At 43.0% G+C, this 19,400-nt stretch overlaps 1 protein-coding gene across 4 annotated transcripts in view; it reads left to right on the top strand.

The window, feature by feature from the left end:
* The window catches only part of CFAP221 (cilia and flagella associated protein 221), a 109,290-nt gene that overhangs the window by 47,643 nt on the left and 42,247 nt on the right, over positions 1-19,400 (top strand). For all 4 annotated transcript variants that reach the window (XM_032250637.1, XM_032250635.1, XM_032250638.1 and 1 more), the window contains 6 exons: positions 8,179-8,338; positions 10,017-10,137; positions 10,221-10,332; positions 10,526-10,634; positions 13,738-13,825; positions 16,730-16,819. In XM_032250637.1, coding sequence (XP_032106528.1) covers positions 8,179-8,338; positions 10,017-10,137; positions 10,221-10,332; positions 10,526-10,634; positions 13,738-13,825; positions 16,730-16,819 — 680 coding nt within the window. The remainder of the gene's footprint in view (positions 1-8,178; positions 8,339-10,016; positions 10,138-10,220; positions 10,333-10,525; positions 10,635-13,737; positions 13,826-16,729; positions 16,820-19,400) is intronic.

The following is a 19,400-nucleotide window of genomic DNA, read 5'->3' as shown; positions in this document are numbered from 1 at the left end:
GTTTGCAACTTGGTCTATCTCAGAACTTAGTAGACATTGCTGATTGTCCCCAGCTTTGACTTTGCTAGGAATTTGGAGGCTGGGCTGAGTTGTTCCCTGTCAAAGGTGAATGCTAGATGCCCTCAGAAATTTTCTTTTCAGTCTTGAGGTTAAGCAGTTCAGCAGGATATGTATTGGTGGTGTTCTGCATCATTTTTGTCCCCTGGAACATGGCATGTCCTTTTGATCTGGAGAAAAATAACTTTTGCTATTTTGGGAAATGTTTCAACTAGTAAAACCTTGAAGGTTTTCGTGTTCTATTTACTTTGTTCTCTTCCTCAGGAATACCAATTATGTGTGTATGTTGGTCCTCCTTTGCCTCCAGTATCTATTATCTGCTTTAAAAGCATTTCATTTTGTGTGGATTTCTCATTCCTACCTGCTACAGCCTTACCTGAGTTTTCAGCATGTGTATGTGTGTGGTATTTGCATGAGTGTGGTATATATGTGTGTGTGTGTGTTTATTGTTGTTCCTTTGCTGAAGTTTCCACCTCGGTGACTGTGTTACTCTATGTATTACTATAAAGGAATATCTGCAGCTTGGTAATTTATTTTTTAAAACAAGAGGTTTAATTGGGTCATGGTTCTGCAAGATGTACAGGAAGCATGGTGCTGGCACCTGCTCCTGGTGAGGACTCAGGAGGTTTCCAACTATGGCGGAAGACCAAGGAAGAATAGGTGGTATCAGGTGGTGAGAGAGGGAGCAAGGGAGAGGTGGGGAGGTACCAGGCTCTTTAAACACCAGCTCTCATGTGAACTCAGGGCAAGAGCTCATGGTCGGGAGACGGTACTCAGCCATTCATAAGGGATCCACCCAGATGTCCCAAGACCTCTCACAAGACCCCACCTCCAACAGTGGGAATCACATTTCAAAGTAAGATCTGCAGGGGACAAACATCCAAACCATATCAGTGACAGTTCCTTTGTGTTTGTTTCCTGAGCTCCACCAATTCTCTTTTCATCTCCTTCGGGTGTGTTCTCACATTGCTTCCTTGAATTCTATTGACTGTTCCTGTGACAAGGCCATGCTGTCTGTTTTCTGTAAGACTCCGGTGAGCTACCTGTGTTCTGATGTTGTCCTCTTATCATGTGTATTCTTTCTGTGATTTTGTTTCTGTTCCTCTCCTCCTTCAAAAAGTATTAATTTTTAATTTTGCAGTTTACATGTACAGTACGTGTGGTGTTCTATTCAGCACTCTACTCAACATTGAATAGAGCCTGCTGCCAGCAAAAGAACAATGTGAAGAAGGGATAATCATTTGAATAGCGGATGCTTTCATCATGCTTACCATGTGCCAGACACTACTGTAGGAGATCAGTCAGGGCAGTGGGAAAAATTATAGAAAAGACGCAAACCTTCTTGGAAGGCCAGGAGGTTTTGCAAAAGCTTTGAGAAAGGGTTATGGCTGAAGGCAGCTGAATCCTCTTACCTTAAGCTAATGGCAGAGGGCAGATAAAAAGGGAATGCAAAGGAATTTGCATATTTCTCCAGAAACCAATCTTTGATCATCCATGTGCAGGACTGCCCCTGGATGTTAACTACCCACAAATGGTGTTTGCTCCAGGCCTTTGTCATTAAATCTGTACTGAATAAATGCGAGCATCTCCCGCTTATTGGGCCGCACTTCAGGCTGCACTCAGCTATGCTAAGCCATGTGGTCCCCCAGCCACGCTCATAGGCAAAATCCCTGTGTCTGTGAACTCCTTTTATCCGTCGCTCAGTCAGAGTCTGCAGGATAGACTGGGCACACTACTGTGGATGCATAACTCATTTAATATCCCCAACAACTCTTATGAAGTAGATTCTATTATTATGTCCACTTTGCAGATGAGGAAGCTGAGGCATGGCGTGTGAGGTAATTTATATAAGGACACACAGTTAGGAAGCAGCAGAGCTGGGGTTGGAATGCAGGGAACCCAGCCACACAGTCTGTGTGTTCAAGCCCGCTGGGAGAATGTCTCCCATCTCTGCTCAGTGGTCACGAGGGCTGGTGGCTCCCAGGAGAGTCATCTGTGCTGTGTGCTGCCATGCAGTGGTCACGACTCCCCTCCCTCCCCATCAGGTCACTTCCAGCGCCTTCTGAACTGGGTCCGAGGTCGCAGACAACGGCATGGTGTGGCGGCATAGCTGCTTCCTCAGCCTCCTCCCCTGCTGGTCTGTGATGGTGGGGCTTGGTCTCTTTCATCTCTGTCCCTGCTCAAGGCCCAGCCATACTCCTACATGTTGTCACTTTAACCAAAGAGTAGTTGGAGACTTTTCCAGGACTAGGACTCTTACTTTAGGGGAAATCTGCACCTGTTGGTTCTCAGCATGCTCTCATGCCTCAGTTTACAGGATTTGGTAGTCATGCATTTTATTTGTGCTTTAGGGTTGCAGCCATTTCCCTATTGAATAGATTTTTTTCTTGCCATGTTTATCCTTCTTTTCCTTATTGTTTTGTGATTTTGAAGGAGGTAGTGGAGCTGAAGCTTTACTTCACCATCTTTTGCCAGAAATGCTCTGCACTTGGTTTTTGCAGGGCTCACCTCCTCCCTGTGGTCTTACATTCTTCATCCGTCCATTTATTCCATAAGTAACTACTGAGTGCCTGCTGGGCATCAGACACTGGTATAGGCATTGGGTTCCACAGAGAGCAAGACAGACCTGGTCCCTGCTGTGCTGGGGCAGAGATGCCAGTCGGGGTAGAGAGGCAGTCCTGCAAACAAAAGATGTTGTCCAGAGTAAAAATGGTTGTGAGAAAAATAAGACGTGGTGATGTGACCAGGTGACTGCTCTCGACTGGGTGGTCAAGAAGAGCCTCTTGGAGGAAAAGTCATGTCGGTTTAGACCCGGTTGACAAAAACGCACCAGACTTGGGAAGACGGTTTCAAGCAGAGGAAGCTACCCACACAGGGCTACAAGGCTGGAGCAGGCTCGGCAATGGTCACATTCAAGGGAAAGATGAGAGCCCAGTGTGGCCAGGTGTGTGAGCAAGGGGAGGAGCGTGCAAGGCCTGTTAGAGAGGCCGGCAGGGGGTAGAGGAGGGTGGGTGTTAGGATTGGGTTCTGAGTCGGGTGGGAGTCTACTGGAGAGTTCAAAGCAGAGGGTGGCATAGCCTGATGGGTATTTTAAAAGGTCTCTTTGGCTCCTGAGGGGAATGTAGGTTGGAGTGGCACAAGGTGGGCACAGGCAGCTGCCTCAGGAAGGAACTAAGGTTGGCTCAGATGGGTGGTGACCTTAGAGATGGTGAGGGACGCATGGTGGAGTGGATAGGCTCCAGCAGTGGGTGGCTGGGGGATGTGCTGCGCTTCCTGCAGCTCCAGGAGCAGGCTCTGAAACCCCTCCTGTCTCCCTGCCCTCCAGGGGTGCTGTCTCTGCGATGTTAGGCACCAATGCCTGTGCACTGCACGTGTTGCTTCTGGCCAGCAGCTGATATGCTTGATGGAAAAGGAATTCCTGGCTTGGCTTAGTTTCCCAAGCATCCTCCACTCACACTCCTTCTCCACATTCCCCGTCAGCACAGGCACAGCCCTCAGGCTGTCTGGTCTTGCTGCTGAGGTCTGCATTTTGGATATTTGAGGGACAGGGATGAAACAAAAAGTTAGTAGATTCCAAAAGACCTAATTTTACCATGTGTTTCTAGTCCCAGTCAAAAAGGCTTGCTGAAGGGAGAAAGGAAGAAAAGATTAAAATAAGTGCTGGGGATTGTTAGTGTCTCAGTATGTGTACCAACTATGTCTTCAATTTCTGCGAACGAGCAGGAGCTATTCTTCCTGGGAAATTTAGAAGTGAACAGGTACCCGAAAGCCCTCGGGGCTTCTCTTCCACCTCTTCCCAGTAAGTGTCCAGGCCTATGCTTTAAAACAGACTTTGCAGAGCCTGCTGTGTCCTTGTCTTCTGAGCTGTAGATTCACCTGTGCGTGGCACTTTTGTGGAGCAAAGGGAAGACCTGGTGCTCTGGGACGCTCACACGAGTGGTTTGGCATCGTGAGGCAATTGCCTCTTCCTTCGTAAGAACTCAAACGGGTCAAGTATAAGTTTTTCACAGAAATATTTCTTCTTTTGGACATTTTAATGATAATTGACAATAAATTGTTATTTGTTTTATTTAGCGTAAGGATTGGGAAAGCCGCATTTATAGGACACACAGTATGTGCCAAGCATCATCCCAGACGCTGTACATTATTTTCTCCTGTAAGGTTTGTCCCATTTTACAGATGAGAAAGCTGAGCCTCAGCTAAGGTAGCCAAGCTGAGTTACACAGTTCATGTGTAATCCAGCAAGGTCTAAGTCAGAGTCTGTGCGTCCCTGGGGCCTTGCTCTTGCCCACAGCCCCTGGGCAGCAGCAGAGGCTGGGGACTGTGGCCACTGTGAGTAGGATGGTGGCCCTGCCTTCTGTAATCCAGTGAATCGAAAGCCGTATTAGAATGTGGATGATTTTAAAGCTATATAGCTATTAATTTCCCAACAGAAGCTTTGAGAGATTAAGTAGTTTACCCAAAGTCACCCAGCTAGAGGTACCCTAAATCTTAGAATATTAAAATCAATACTTATAACGTTACCAGTAGCGGGTGCCCAGGTTCTTGGCGTTCTAAACAAGGAATTGGACAAAATACACAAAGCAAGGAAAGAATGAGGCAACAAAAGTAGAAATTTACTGAAAGCAAAAGTACACTTCACAGGGGGGAACCAGCAAGCATAGGGGCTCAAGAGCTCCATTATAGAATTTTCTGGGTTTAAATACCCTCTAGAGGTTTCCCATTGGTTACTTGGTGTACACCCCATGGACATGAAGTAGTGTCCCACAGTCAGAGGCTGACGTAAAGTTACAAACTTAGACTCCTATGCTTTGGTTGCTTTCTGCTATCAATCAGAGATACTTTCAATTTCCCATCTGCCACACAAAGTGTAAACACAGGGAGTAGCCTCCATTTTTTTTTGTTACCTAGGTGTGGAGCATGAATCAGCCTTAGGTTCCCTGCCTCCAGACCCTATTCTGTCTCAATAACACCTTAGGTATGTGGATCGAATGGCTCTGTGACAATTTAGACAGAGTGATCTGTACTTTCTGAGATCTTTGAAGAAAAAATTATTTTAAAATTAAATAATTTTACAGTGTCAGTACAATGTTGTGACAGTATCTGGACATGGGAAAGAAGAAATTTTAAAAAACAATCCCCATCCTGGGCCTCACGGCCATACAAGTAATGTGCTTTTATTTTTCCATCTCCTTTTAATAACTTTTCATATTTAAGCACATGCTTTATATAATTGTAGTTCCAGTGAAGACACAGTGGTAGTTCCTCGTGACTTGATTTACCATGATACTATTTTCCAGTGCTGTTACTTTTTCTTTATGATACCCATCATATTGATAAACTAGGGTTCTCTTAACCTTCAGTTGATTTCTGAGTTTTTTGCTCTCCTCTCTGTCTCTGCTCACCACCTTCCATGTTGTGATTCAACATTACCCCTGGGTATGTTAAGGATGGTGATCTGAAATTGACCTGAAACATGAAAGAGCAATTTGGGCTTTTTTTTTGAATGAGGGGGCTGGGGGGTACCCTTCTCACTTTAAAAAACATAGAACATACTCTCCTTTGTCCCACTGTTTGTTTCTGCTGAGCAGTAAACTGTAACTCCTTGGCACACCTTTTACAGCTGCTAACATTTGACAATCCACTGCTCCCTGTGTTAACTGACATCCTGTTAGTGGAAAAGGCAGTGTATTCTGGTTGCCTAGACTACACCTTAACAGTGTGCTTTATGTATTAGGTCTGAGCTGGCAGCACTTAAAAATAAATCAACCAGGTCAAGGCAAACATTAATCCTTGCTTCCAGAGCTTGTCCTTGATTTTTTTTTTTTCAGTTAATGAGCTAGAGCAGGAGCAATAGAATGTTCTTATTTTAGAGCCTCACATGAATATATAGGTTAAAGGGGGCTATTTTCTGACCAAGTGGGTGGTCAAAGTATTGAAGCCCCACACATGATGGAGAATCACATTTTCTATCCAGCTGGTCTTAGGTTGGCTCACGGACCCAAGCTCTTCTGCTGATTCCCTCTTCCCTGCAGTGGATTCTAGGGTAACTAGCGGGTATCATTGAAACAGTTTCACTTCTGTTCTTAGGAAATTGATGGAGACCTATTTCTGAAGCACTGTGCTGGGGATCTAGGAAGATAAAAACGGTATGGGGCTGGTGTCTGCCTTCCGGGCTTGTGATCCAGTTGGGAGACAGGGAAACTTCAAAAGGTTACAAATCAGGGTACACGAGTTCAGTAGGGTTGGCAGAAGGTTCCTGTGGAGGGAGCGGCAGGGGGACTTTGTATGTAGGTTGATATAGGCTTTCAAGTTTGGGTTCATTCACTCGTTCAACAAGAATTTATTGAGCTGGGAATGCAGTAATGAGCAGGTGCCTGCTTTCCTAAAATTTACAGTCTAGGAGAAGGCAGATGGTAAATGTGACAATTTCAGAGAGCAGGATGAAGCTAAAAGGAAATCTGGAGAGAGAACTCTTCAGGCCCAGGGAATTGCAAGTGCCAAGCTCAAGGCAGCAGGAGCCAGTAATAAGGGATTAGAACCAAGGCCCTCTACTTCTCGGACCCCGCTCCCACCTTTCCTCACCAGGAGGCCCTTTCCTTTCCACCCACTTGCTTTCCCATGCCCTGTTGGTATTCATGTCTTGACTTTGTATTTTATGTTCATTTGTTCATTTATTTATGTTTTGCTGTCCCCAGATAGAATATAAACTGTGAGATCTGGTATTTGTTTTGTTTGCTGTATCTCAAGTGCCTAAAACAGTGCCTGGCACACAGCAAGCACTCACATGAATGGGTGAAGGGGAGGCCCATGTGATTGATCACAGGGAGAAGGGAGGGGAGCACAAGATTCAGGAAGCAGAGAAGCGGTGGATGCAAAGGAGGGCATGCCAGGCACTCATGGGGGACTGTGTGAGGCCTCCACAGGGACAGTCAGAGGACCAGATACACCGGGGCAGGTGGTCTCATCTAGAAAGCAAACCTAGGAGCCTTCGGTGGAAGTCAGAGAGAACATTCGTCCTCCAGTTTACATTCCAGTTGGGGACAGCAATAAGTAAGTAAGTAAATAAATAAATAAATAACATTGATCCTTTCTTCTCTTTTTCTCTCCAAATTTGTTAGCACTTACTATGTTCCAAGCCCTGTTGGCACCAGAGATGCAAAAGAGGAATTAGGCATGGTGTGATATTTGACTCTGGGGAGAATAGCAGTAGACTCTAAAGATTTGAAAGGAGAGAATCAAATTACACAAAAAAGAACTGAATCATTTGGACACAAACTTGCATGTATGTTCCTAGCTTTTCCTGTTGCTTACAGCATTAATATTGACATCTGGTAATTTGCTTACAGATGATAGTTCTGGGAATTCATGTCGGAATCACTAATGCAGATTGATATGTATATATTTATAGAAGTGACACAATTAAATAATGACTGTAAAGGATTAATGTAGTAGTAAATAAGATCATGTAAACATGGAGAAGTTGATTCACAGGTATTTAATGAAAAAGCTACATAAGGATAATGGAAATACTGTACTTGTGCTTAGCATGGGAAGAATGTACAGTTGACCCTTGAATGACATGGGTTTGAACTGCATGGGTCCACTTACATTCAGATTTTTTTTCAATAAAAATTAAACTGAGTGTGCCTGCCTCTTCTTCCACCTCCTCCACCTCTTCTGCTGCTGCCACCCTTGAGACAGCAAGATCAACCCCTTCTCTTCCTCCTCCTCCTCAGCCTACTCAACATGAAGACAAGGAGAACAAAGACCCCCCTTTGTGATGATCCACTTCCACTTAATGAATAACAAATGTATTTTCTCTTCCTTATAATTTCCGTAATGACATTTTCTTTTCTCTGGTTTATAGTAAATAATACATATAACACATAAAATGTGTGTTAAATGACTTTATGTTATCATTAAGGCTTCTGGTCAACAGTAGGCTGTTAACTTTTGGGGGAGCCAAAAATTATATGTGGATTTTCAACTGTGTGGGGAGTTAGCACCCCTAACCTCCGCATTGTCCAAGGGTCAGCTGTATTTGTATGTGTGTCAGCCTCTGTGACTGGCCTTGGCAAGAAGAGAGGGCATCACATTTTCTCACTTCTTTCCTCTCAGGAATAATTCCAGCTGATGGGAAGACGACTGTGACTATTACGTTTACACCCTTTCAGTATGGGACTGCACAAATCAAAATGCAGTTATGGATTTCACAGTTCAACTCTCAACCATACGAATGTGTCTTCACCGGAACGTGCTATCCCAACATGGCCTTACCGTATGGCGTCTTTGCAGTGTTTTTGTTTATTCTTAGCCCTTTATCAAAATCCAAGTGTTCTTTTCTTCCATTCTGTCTTTCTTATAACAGAATGTCATCAAAAACTTATTTAAAATGATGAGCCGACATAAAATATACTTGAAAACAGAAATATAGAACATGTCTATGCTAGTAGCAGGAGTTGCTTCTGACAAGAAGGGAAGAAACAAGAAAAAGGGATTTTTAAGGGACACGTTTTTCCACTGATTACTACTGGTGCACTGTTGCTCCGGTAGTGATTTTTTGTTGCTTCCCAGTATTTAACAGCAGAAGTGGTGTCAAAGCTTCACTGAGATGGAGATGCTGAACTGCAGTTCACTACCTGGCTAAGTAGTGAACGTCAGAGCATGTCAGTGGGAGTGAGTCTCACCAAGGGACAGGTTGTCCCATGCCCTGGGTTATAAGGATGCTCTTACATGACAGACATTAAATTTGAGGTTGCTAACATACGTTCCATATAATGCAACAGGCCTGTTCAGTGGGTGCTCAGCAAATGCATATTAACTGTCAGAGTGAGAAAATGTGCACCTTTTTTTTCTTATTTTTATATTGTCATGGAAAACAAGTGTTTATCCTGTAAAACAATTGTCCACACATCCTTGCTTAAAGAAATGCTTGATATGTAACTTCAGTTTTACCTAAACTATTATGCCAAATTGGTATTGAACAAATAAATTTAAAAATGGTGATTTTCAAAATCGTAACTTTACTTTGTGTTGCAGAAAAATAGAACTATTAAGATAAAAATAATTTCTAAAAATGAAATGCTTCATAAGTAGCATTTCTGAATAGAACACCGTTCTACTGCCCCTCATAATAGATAGCCCGAATAGCTTCTGTGGGCTGTTAGCTGTACTGTCTCTCACTACCCACGTCCAAAGTCAGTTTCTAGTGACAGAAAAGATCCCAAACATTAGTCTGAATCTCTTTTTGAAACATCTTGCTACAAACAATTGCTATAATCATTCTTTTACTAGGAAGATAAATCAAGGTAAGATTTTTTTTAAATGTAATAAACCTAGCTATTGAAAAACCAACAGGCTAGAAATGGATTATGCTAGACCATGAGACCATTTTCAGCATGTCATGTTTTCAGTCATTACGTTCTTTAAGAATATAAGGCACAACAACCATTGGTGGGCTCTTTTGATAGCTCTGATTATACTCTAATACAGTGACATCACATTTATTTTAGTAGGCCACTGTTGGGGTACACATTTACTTTCAGTTTAGATATAATAAGGGACTTCAAGTTGTGGTGTTATCAGAAGGAATATAAAAAATTAGGGACCCAGTGGTTCACACCTGTAATCCCAGCACTTTGGGAGGCCAAGGCGGGCGGGTCACAAGGTCAAGAGATGGAGACCATCCTGGCCAACACGGTGAAACCCCGTCTCTACTAAAAATACAAAAAAAAAATTAGCCAGGCATGGTGGCACATGCCTGTGGTCCTAGCTACTCAGGAGGCTGAGGCAGAAGAATCGCTTGAACCCAGGAGGCGGAGGTTGCAGTGAGCCGAGATTGGGCCACTGCCCTCCAGCCTGGTGACAGAGCAAGACTCCGTCTCAAAAAACAAAAAAAGTTAGGGACCTTGAGATAATGACTTATTTACTAATTTAACATTTGTTTTAACCTATAGATTAGAAGAGTTTGAAAGGTTGAATACCCTTTCTAAAAAAGTAAACGTTCCTCCAGAAAAAGCAATGAAGCATATATATTTTCACCGACCACCAGTGAAGCCAAAGCTTCAGAAGGTGAAGGTACGGCGGGCCTTGTCCTCAGTGTGATGAAGGGGTGACAGAGCAGCAGAGTAACTGATTTCCCTACTGATTTGGTCTCTTAGGAAATTGAGTACCAGAACCTGAGATTTCCGGTAGATTTATCAAATCCATTTGCTGTGGCAACTGTTTTAAACCAAGAACCAGGAAAACTGAAGATTAAAGAATTAAGAGAAGGTAACCAGTTGACTGGCCATAAAGCAGCCCCTGAGCAGAATATGAAAGAGTTATTGCTTGTCCCATTGCTTACCTACAAACAGCAAAATTCAGTTAGACTGTTGTTATGCCTTGCCATTAGAAATGTGTTTTTCTCTCTGCAAATGATTCCAATTTGATTACTGGTATAAACATTGTCTGCTCCTGCCTTCAGTTTTGGATCAAGGCACTGAAATTTCAAAAACAAGACAGATGAAGGAGGCACTCTTTGAACAGAAAGTCAGACAGGACATTCATGAAGAGATGGAAAATCATCTTAAGTGGTAAATATTGAGCAATTATTTGTATCAAGTGGCAGTACAGTTGTTCTTAGATGATATTTTATAAATGAGAGACAGTGAAATGTAATAACCTTTTAGGTACTTTGGAGAATTTGATGATTGTTTCTCTGCCAGTGGTCCATCTATTTCAGTAGGAAGTTTCTGCTGCAAATAAATACATGTGACCAAACCACGCTCTTTCCTAAATGTATCCAGACGGCGGCAGGACTGGAGTGAATTGTGGGAGATGCTCCCTGGTCCTGCTGGTTACTGCTGCTGGCACCCCCTCACCCCAGGACAGATCTGGGTGTCTTGGACACCCCAGATCTCACCCTCATCACCCTCCACCTCCCCAGGAGCCCCTGTGCCTTGGGCTGTGTGCACCAGGGGCCTTCTGGGTAGGCCAGTAGGGTAAGGCTCTGGGGAGATTTTAAAACTCAGATGTGAGAATTCTTGTGTTTCTCTGCCCAAATTAGAACACTTTTCCAATTTTTTTTAACCAGATCAGACCAAGCTTATGCATGTGTACAGATTTAGCTGAAAAGTAAACTCGTTTTTTTGAGAAAGGGTGTCACTCTGTCAACCCACCTGGAGTGCAGTGTCACATCATGGCCAGCTGCAGCCCCAGCCTCCCAGCCTCAAGTGATCCTCCCACTTCAGCCTCCCAAGTAGCTGGGAGCACAGGTGCATGCCACCATGCCTGGCTAATTTTTTTTTTTTTTTTAGAGATAAGGTCTCACTATGTTGTCCAGGTGCAACCCAAACCCCTGGGCTCAAGTGATCCTCCTGTCTTGACCTCCCAAAGTGCTGAAATTATAGGTATGAGCCACCATGCTTGACCTAAAGTAAACTGGGCTGAAGAAAAAAAAAAGACTCTTGGAGAGTTCATTGAGAGGCTGCCTACCCCAGGACCCAGCCTCCACCATTCCCGACGCATGAGAGCACACCCTCAGCTGGAGCCCTCTGAAGTTGCCCTCTGGGTTGCCCCACTGTCTCGAGGGGATTGGCCCTTGTTTCCATCAGAAATCCCTCCTGCTTCAACTTAAGTCTATAGTTATGGCCCCTCCTCAGTTAATGGGAAGTACTCCAGGGAACTGAAAATTTTATTTTTAAAAATACCTTGTCCCTATCATGAAAAACAGGTAGGTTATCATTGTAGGAAACCTGAAAACATGGTTTTTTTACATATAGAGAAGGAAAAAAATCACAGTGATGCCATGACTCGGCAATGACCAGTGACCACTGTCAACACTGGTGTGTTCTTTCTATGCATCTCTGTATCGGACTTGAAGTAAGTAGTCCAATTCTTCAACACAGCATCTCCAATCCTATTCTGAGTGCTGTGTTGTTCTTTTAATGTTTTTCCCAACTTTTTATGTTGAAGGATCTTAAACCCACATACACTTGACCTTGGTTCACTAACTGTTCACATTAAGACACATGCACTTCCATTACTCCTCATACATGCACACATACACCCACATACGCCATTTTCCACCTGAGCCACTTACAGATAAATTGGAGATATTGGGCAGCTTCACCCTAAAAGACTTCAGCATGTAGCTCCCAAGAACAAAGACATTCTCCAACATTACTGTAATCACTTCCAATGGATTTCACACTGATACAATAATATTGTCTAATAATCAGTGTCTAGGCAGATTTAGCCAGTTGCTCCAAAATGTACTTCGTACCTGGTCTTTTTTAAATATTTATTTTAAATATTTAATGTATTTTAAATATTTATTTTAAATTTTATATAAATAAAATAGAGACAGGGTTTCGCCATGTTGCCCAAGCTGGTCTCAAACTCCTGGCCTCAAGTGATCCACCACCCCTGACCTCCAAATTTCTGGGATTACAGGCATAAGCCACCAAGCCCAGCCTATACCTGGTTTGTTTTTGTTTTTGTTTTTGTTTTTGGAGAGAGGTATCTAGGGTGCAAAGATCATACCATTTGTATTTAGTTTTCATGTCCCTTTGGTCTCCTCTAACCTAAAACAGTTCTCCAGAACACCCTTCGTCCTCCACTTTAAAAATCATAACTATTATTTATTTAAGACATGTGCTGGGTCTCGTGGTGAATACACTGCATATTAGTTTCTTTAAATTGTGATAGAATTCATCATTGTAACCAGTTTAAAGTATATAGTGCAGAGATTTTTTAGCAAATCCACAGTGTTGCATGACCGCCACCACTACCCAATTCCAGAACACTGGCATCAGCAGAAAAAGAAACCCCATGCCCATTATCAGTCACTCCCCATTCCCCACTCCCAGGAGCTGCTGGCAACCACTAATCTACTTTCAGTCTCTATGGATTTGCCCACTCTGGACATTTCACATAAAGGGAATCACAGAATACATGGTCTTTTGTGACTGACTTCTTCCACTTAACATGTTTTTAAGATTCATTCACATCATAACATGTGTTAATATTGCATTCCTTTTTACAGCTGAATAATATCCCATTGAATGGATGTGCAACATTTTGCTTATTCATTCACCTGTTAGTGGATATTTCAGTAGTTCCCACTTTTTGACTATTGTGAATAATGCTGCTATGAACATTTATATGCACTCTTCTATGTGACCATATCATTTCAGTTCTCTTAGGTGTATATCTAGGAGTGGAATTGCTGGGTCATATGGTAACTCTGTTTAACTTTTTGTGGCACCACCAAACTGTTTTCTGTGGTGCCTGAACCGTTTTACATTCCCACCAGCAACATCTGAGGGTTACGGTTTCTCCACTTGCTCCGCAATACCTGTTATTTTCCATTATTACCATCATCACCATCATTGCTGTCCCGATGGGTGTAAAGGGGTGTATTGTTGTGGCTTTGATTTGTATTTCCCTAATGACTTAGGAGGTTAAGCATCCAGATGTTGTTATTCATAAATATTTAAAGTAAGCTTCACTTTGTAGAACACATTATTCATCTTCGTTACGTTGCTGAAGCCTCTGTAACTTCTCTCTCCCATGTGTTCTCTCTCCAGCATCTCAGTGTTCCTTTTCAGTTGTGGAATATAGTGAAGATGTTCCATCCTAATGTTGACTCTGGTATTCTGATGGGTTCTGGACACTGTTTTTTTTCTTCCCCAGGCAGGTGCACCTTGGTAAAGATCCTATGTCTTTTAAACTTAAAAAAGAGCTTACTGAGGAGTGGCAAAGAGCATGCGCCAAATATAAGGTCAGAGTTACTGCTAATTTGCTATCTTTTGTTTCACTAGATGTTTTTAAATTCCTACTATATGCAAGATGCCAGGGGAAGAAAACCCTCAGTTAAATTGGGAATGGGAAAGGCTGATGACAAGTAAATTGTCAACCATAAATCAAGACTGGCTATAAATGTCACCAGAGACCTATACTAAGTATTGTAAGGATTCAGAAGCCAGAAAGGAGAGAGAACTCATCTGATTGGAATGCTTCCTGGGAGACATCATATAAGTTTTTGAAAAGTAGCAAAGAGAACAAAGGCATTCACATGGAGGGAATGGCTCAAATTCAAGCTGGAATTTTGAGCTGGGGTTCTCTGTCCCATGATCTCCAGAGCATGAAGACAAAAGAGACCCAAAGTTGGTAACCAGGAGCCACATCAGAGACAGATGCAAATGACAGTCCCAAGTCAGAGATCCTCAAAGGGGCTATGCAGAAAAAGGGAAACTGGGCTGAGGGGAGTGGGGCCACACCTGGGGTGCCAAGGTAGCACCTGTAGGTTCAGGGATGTGAACTGTGGGACTGTGCAACACCCATGACCTCACCATGCTTTGAAGATGGTTGTTACCTACACAGCAGGTGCAGAGAACACTGAGGACAAGTCCATAGTGGCTAAAACACAGGATAGCCATTGGCCAGAGGAGACAGGAGTCGGCTGGTGCTCTGTGTCTGAACTTAATTGGTAGGACTTACAGAATGATCACATATTGTATTAGTTGGCTCAGGCTGCCATAACAAAGTATCACACAGACTGTGTGACTTAAAACAACAGAAATTTATTTTCTCACGGATCCAAGATCCAGCATGGTAGATTCTTTCCGAGAGCCATGAGTGAAGGATCTGTTCCTGACCTCTCTCCTTGGCTTATCGGTGGCCACCTTCTCCTCACATCTTCATGTGGTCTTCCTGTGTGTCTGTCCTAATCTCCTCTGTTATAAGGACACCAGTCACACTGGATTAAGACCCACTCTGACAGACTCATTTTAACTTGGTCACTTCTTTAAAGACTCCGTTTCTAAATACGATCACATGCTGAGTTCTGGGGGTTAAGGCTTCAACGTGAGAATTTTGAAGGGACACAATTCCACCCGTAACACAGACATTTGAGCTAGGGAATGCAAGGTTCATGTAGACTGACTTCATAGCAGTGAGTGGGAGGGATTGAGGAAAAGTGTTTCTTGTTAGATATGAACATGTTTCTCATAGAGAATATACTTCTCTTTCTAGATTTGGAGTTCACCTAGATATTTAAATAAATTTAAATATTCTTTCTTATTTTTCTTCATTTTTCATAAGACAAGCAAAAGAATATAAAATCATTACATTGGTAAATCTTTGCATTGAGAAAAAGCACGTTCTAAATTGGCATTTAAATTTAGTTCTCACTGTTCAGATTCTTTGCATGCTCTCTTAAAAACAAAACATCAAGTATTTTCTGTCAAGCCCACAATGGAATGCTGTTTTCTAACCTTTTTAAAGATGAAGTTGGCACAGACATCCCCAGATCAGTCATTGTGGGCATTGAGGCTGTGGCTGCAGGCAGTGACAGCCAAGAAGCAGTCCCATCCTTAGCATGGCTCCTGGGGCAAGGAGGATAAGCAGGCAGCCCAGATGCCCTGGAATATGGGAGACCAAGTATCTCAGGGGCCCCATTCTCTGTGTCCAGGGGATTTCATCTGAGAGCTGAGTCCTGGCAGGTGACCCAGTGGCAAGGAACTCCTGGAGGCACATGGCAGAAACAAAGGGAAGAAATGGTTGGGGAAGGAGGGAGTTGGCCTCAGAGTGGCACAGCCCTCAAGGATGATGAGCTTTTACTCATCGTCAAATAAGCAATGTCTTAATAAAGATATAATAAATCTCCCTTGTCATTATTCTAGCTAATGACCTATCTACCAGTCCCTTTTTTAAATTGCCTATTTTATTTTACTCTTAATGCTGGTGGGGGTCTGGGGCTCCCCATGAAATCTGTCTTTTGAACTTCATGTACACAGTCTCAAACTCAACTTCCCAATATGTGCCAATCAGAGCTAGGTAGCTCACCACCCTGGTGACAATAACACATCTCTCTTATTTCTGAGTAGGGTATTAATGTGATGATCAGAATAGATTTTTTCCAAGTAAGTCTTTTAAAATGCTTATAAACAGTGTACTTAAGAGCCAAGCTGGTTTTTGAAGTTACCCAACAAACAAATAACAGAACACACAGAGAAGCAAAAACTAATATCATCTGCGGAATATGCAAGTCCCCTTTCCCACGTGGGCAGACATGTATAGACACTTACCCCAGCCCAGCCAGCCTGCCCCAGGAGTCACTGTTGGATCCTGGGAATGAGAAAAATGACCTAGGCCCCATCAGGGAAGGAGGCAGGTAAGGCAAGGGGAGCAGCCTGGGGTCACTCACATCTGGGGAGCCACAGGTCGTTTTCTGGCCCAGGAGGACCTGTCAGCTTCCACTACCCAGGAGAAGGGAGGAATCCCCACATTCCTTCCTTAAAACCTGATGCCTGAATAATCAACTGTGAGGAGCTTAAGACTTTACTGGGACGTTAAATGTCTTTTTTATGAAATCTGCATACTGCCATAGTTACACAGTTTCTTAAAATTCTTTCTATGAATGTTAAGTGTCTTGGAAATAATTTCCAAAGACACTATCTTTTAGTTATTAAAAAAAGATATCAAGTCTGTGCTTCAATCAGAGCTCCCTGTGTTTAAACAGTGTGATCATAATGATCTTTTTTACCTACTTGTGTTTCACCACTTTCAACGGGAACGTCACGGGTGGATTTGGCCAATTGCTTAATGGGTTTCTACAAGTTTTAAAGACAAAGTTTTATGCATTTATATTCAACTTAAATTCTTTTGATGATTAAAAACCCAGCTAGATAGAGGAGATCCTATTTTGGATGAGGAATTTCAGCGACTTAAAACAGAAGTTAACCAGAAACGGGTCATTCGCAATCGAGAAGAGGTGGGTAACTTTCCTTTATTTAGAAGCTGATTATTGGAAGTTCTTTAGATGCTTGTTTTCTAATGCTAAACAATTTTATAGAAGTCCTTTACCAAGAGATATTTAATACTTTTTAATTTGCATACATTTCAGAGTGGTTTTTACCATGTTTTTGCAAGTAAACCATCAAAACATGTAATTCGTGTTTCTCTTGAAATGAACAGCATTGCATACTTTGGCCACCCATTCTCATCCCTCTGCTTTCTCATTTTGGGTCTCCTTTTTTGTTTCCCTTCATTCTCTAAGCCCCTGTCCGCAGGTCCTCAAGGTGGGTCCCTGGGCCTCTGTTCATTGTCCCCCGTCCCTTGGTAGAAAGGATACAAAACCAGAAGTAAGAAGCCAGAGTTCTAGTTCCAGCTGTATGACAGATAGGGGACCTTGGCAAGCCTCTTGACTGGTGCCTTAGTGTGCTCAAATATAAAATGAGTACAGTGGTCCCATCCACCTGATTGTCTCTGTCTTGTAATACTAGTTCATTTTTACACATCTATGAAGAATTACCCAAGGCTTGATAATTTATAAAGGAAAGAGGCTTAATTGACTTGCAGTTCTGAATGGCTGGAGAGGGCTCCAGAAACTTATAATCATGGCAGAAGAGGACATTCTTCTTTACATGGTGGCAGGAATGAGAAGAATAAAAACCTACCCAAGAAGGAAGCCTCCTATAAAACCATTAGATCTTGTGAAAACTAACTCACTATCTTGAGAACAGGAGATGGTGAGTTAGTCAGTTTTCACAAGATCTAATGGTTTTATAAGATGATCCATTTGTCTCCACCTGGTCCCTCCCATGACATGTGGGCATTATGGGAACTACAATTCAAGATGAGATTTGGTTGGGGACAGAGCCAAACCATATTATTCCACCACTGGTCCTTCAAATCTCATGTCCTCACAGTTCAAAATACAATCACGGCCTTCCAGCAGTCCCCCAAAGTCTTAACTTATTCCAGCATTAACTCAGCCTCTGTCCAAAGTCTCGTCTGAGACAAGGCAAGTCCCTTCAACCTATTAGCCTGTAAAATCAAAAGCAAGTTAGTTACTTACTAGATACAATGGGGGTACAGGCAATGGGTAAATATACCCATTCCAAATGGGAGAAATTGGCCAAAACAAAGGGGCTACAGGCCCCATGAAAGTCAGAAATTCAAGAGGGAAGTCATTAAACCTTAAAGATCCAAAATGATCTACTTTGACTCCATGTCTCACATCCAGGTCATGCTGATGCATGAGGTGGGCAGGTGGGCTCCCATAGCCTTGGGCTGCTTTGCTCCTGTGGCTTTGCAGGGTACAGCCCCTCTCCCAGCTACTTTCTCAGGCTGGCATTCAGTGACTGTGGCTTTTCCAGGTGCTCAGTGCAAGCTGTCAGTGGATCTACCATTCTGGGATCTGGAGGGTGGCAGCCCTCTTCTCACAGCTCCACTAGGCAGTGCCCCAGTGGGGACTCTGTATGGGGGGTCCAACCCTACATTTCCCTTTGTACTGCTCTGGTAGAGGTTCTCTATGAGGGCTTCACCCCTGCACTGAAATTCTGCCTGGACATCCAAGCATTGCCATACATCCTCAGAAATTTAGGCAGAGTTTCCCAAATCTCATTTCTGGACTTTTGTGCACCCACAGGCTCAACACCATGTGAAAGCTGCCAAGACTTAAGGCTTTCACCCTCTGCAACCATGGCCTGAGCTGTACATTGGCCCCTTTTAGCTACGGCTGGGCCACAGGGCACTGAGTCCCAAGACTGCACAAAGCATCAAGACCCTGGGTCTGGCCCACAAAACCGTTTTTTCCTCCTAGGTCTCCAGACCTATAATGGGAGGGGCTGGTGTGAAGACTTCTGACATGCCCTGGAGACATTTTTCCCTTTGTCTTGGCAATTAACATTGGTTCCTCATTACTTATGCAAATTTCTGCAGCCGGCTTGAATTTCTTCTCAGAAAATGGTTTTTTTTTTTTTTTAATATCACATTATCAGGCTGCAAATTTTTCAGACTTATATGCTTTGCTTCCCTTTTAAGCATAAGTTCCAATTCCAAACCATATCTTGTGAATACATAAAACTGAATACTTTTGACAGCACCAAAGTCACCTCTTGAACACTTCGCTATTTAGAAATTACTGCCAGATACCCTATATCATGTCTTTCAAGTTCAAAGTTCCACAGCTATCTAGGGCAGGGACAAAATGCCCCCAGTCTCTTTGCTAAAACAAAGCAAGAGTCACCTTCATTCTAGTTCCCAGCGAGTTCCTCATCTCCACCTGAGGCCACCTCAGTCTGGACCTCATTGTCCATATCACTATCAGCATTTTGGGCAAAACCACTCAACAGGTCTGTAGGAAGTTCCAAAGTTTCTCACATTTTCCTATCTTCTTCTGAGCCCTGCAAACTGTTCCAGCCACCTCTGCCTGTTACCTAGTTCCAAAGTTCCTTCCACATTTTTTAGTAGCTTTATAGTAGCACCCCACTCCTGGTACCAATTTACTGTATTACTTCATTTTTACTCTGCTATGACGAAATGCCTAAGGCTGGGTAATTTATAAATGA

Source organism: Sapajus apella, unplaced genomic scaffold (genome assembly GCF_009761245.1).
Source record: "Sapajus apella isolate SASKATOON/1434 unplaced genomic scaffold, GSC_monkey_1.0 scaffold72, whole genome shotgun sequence".
Taxonomy (NCBI): domain Eukaryota; kingdom Metazoa; phylum Chordata; class Mammalia; order Primates; family Cebidae; genus Sapajus; species Sapajus apella.
The sequence above is the reverse complement of the archived record's forward strand: the minus strand, read 5'-3'. Positions and strand labels throughout refer to the sequence as shown.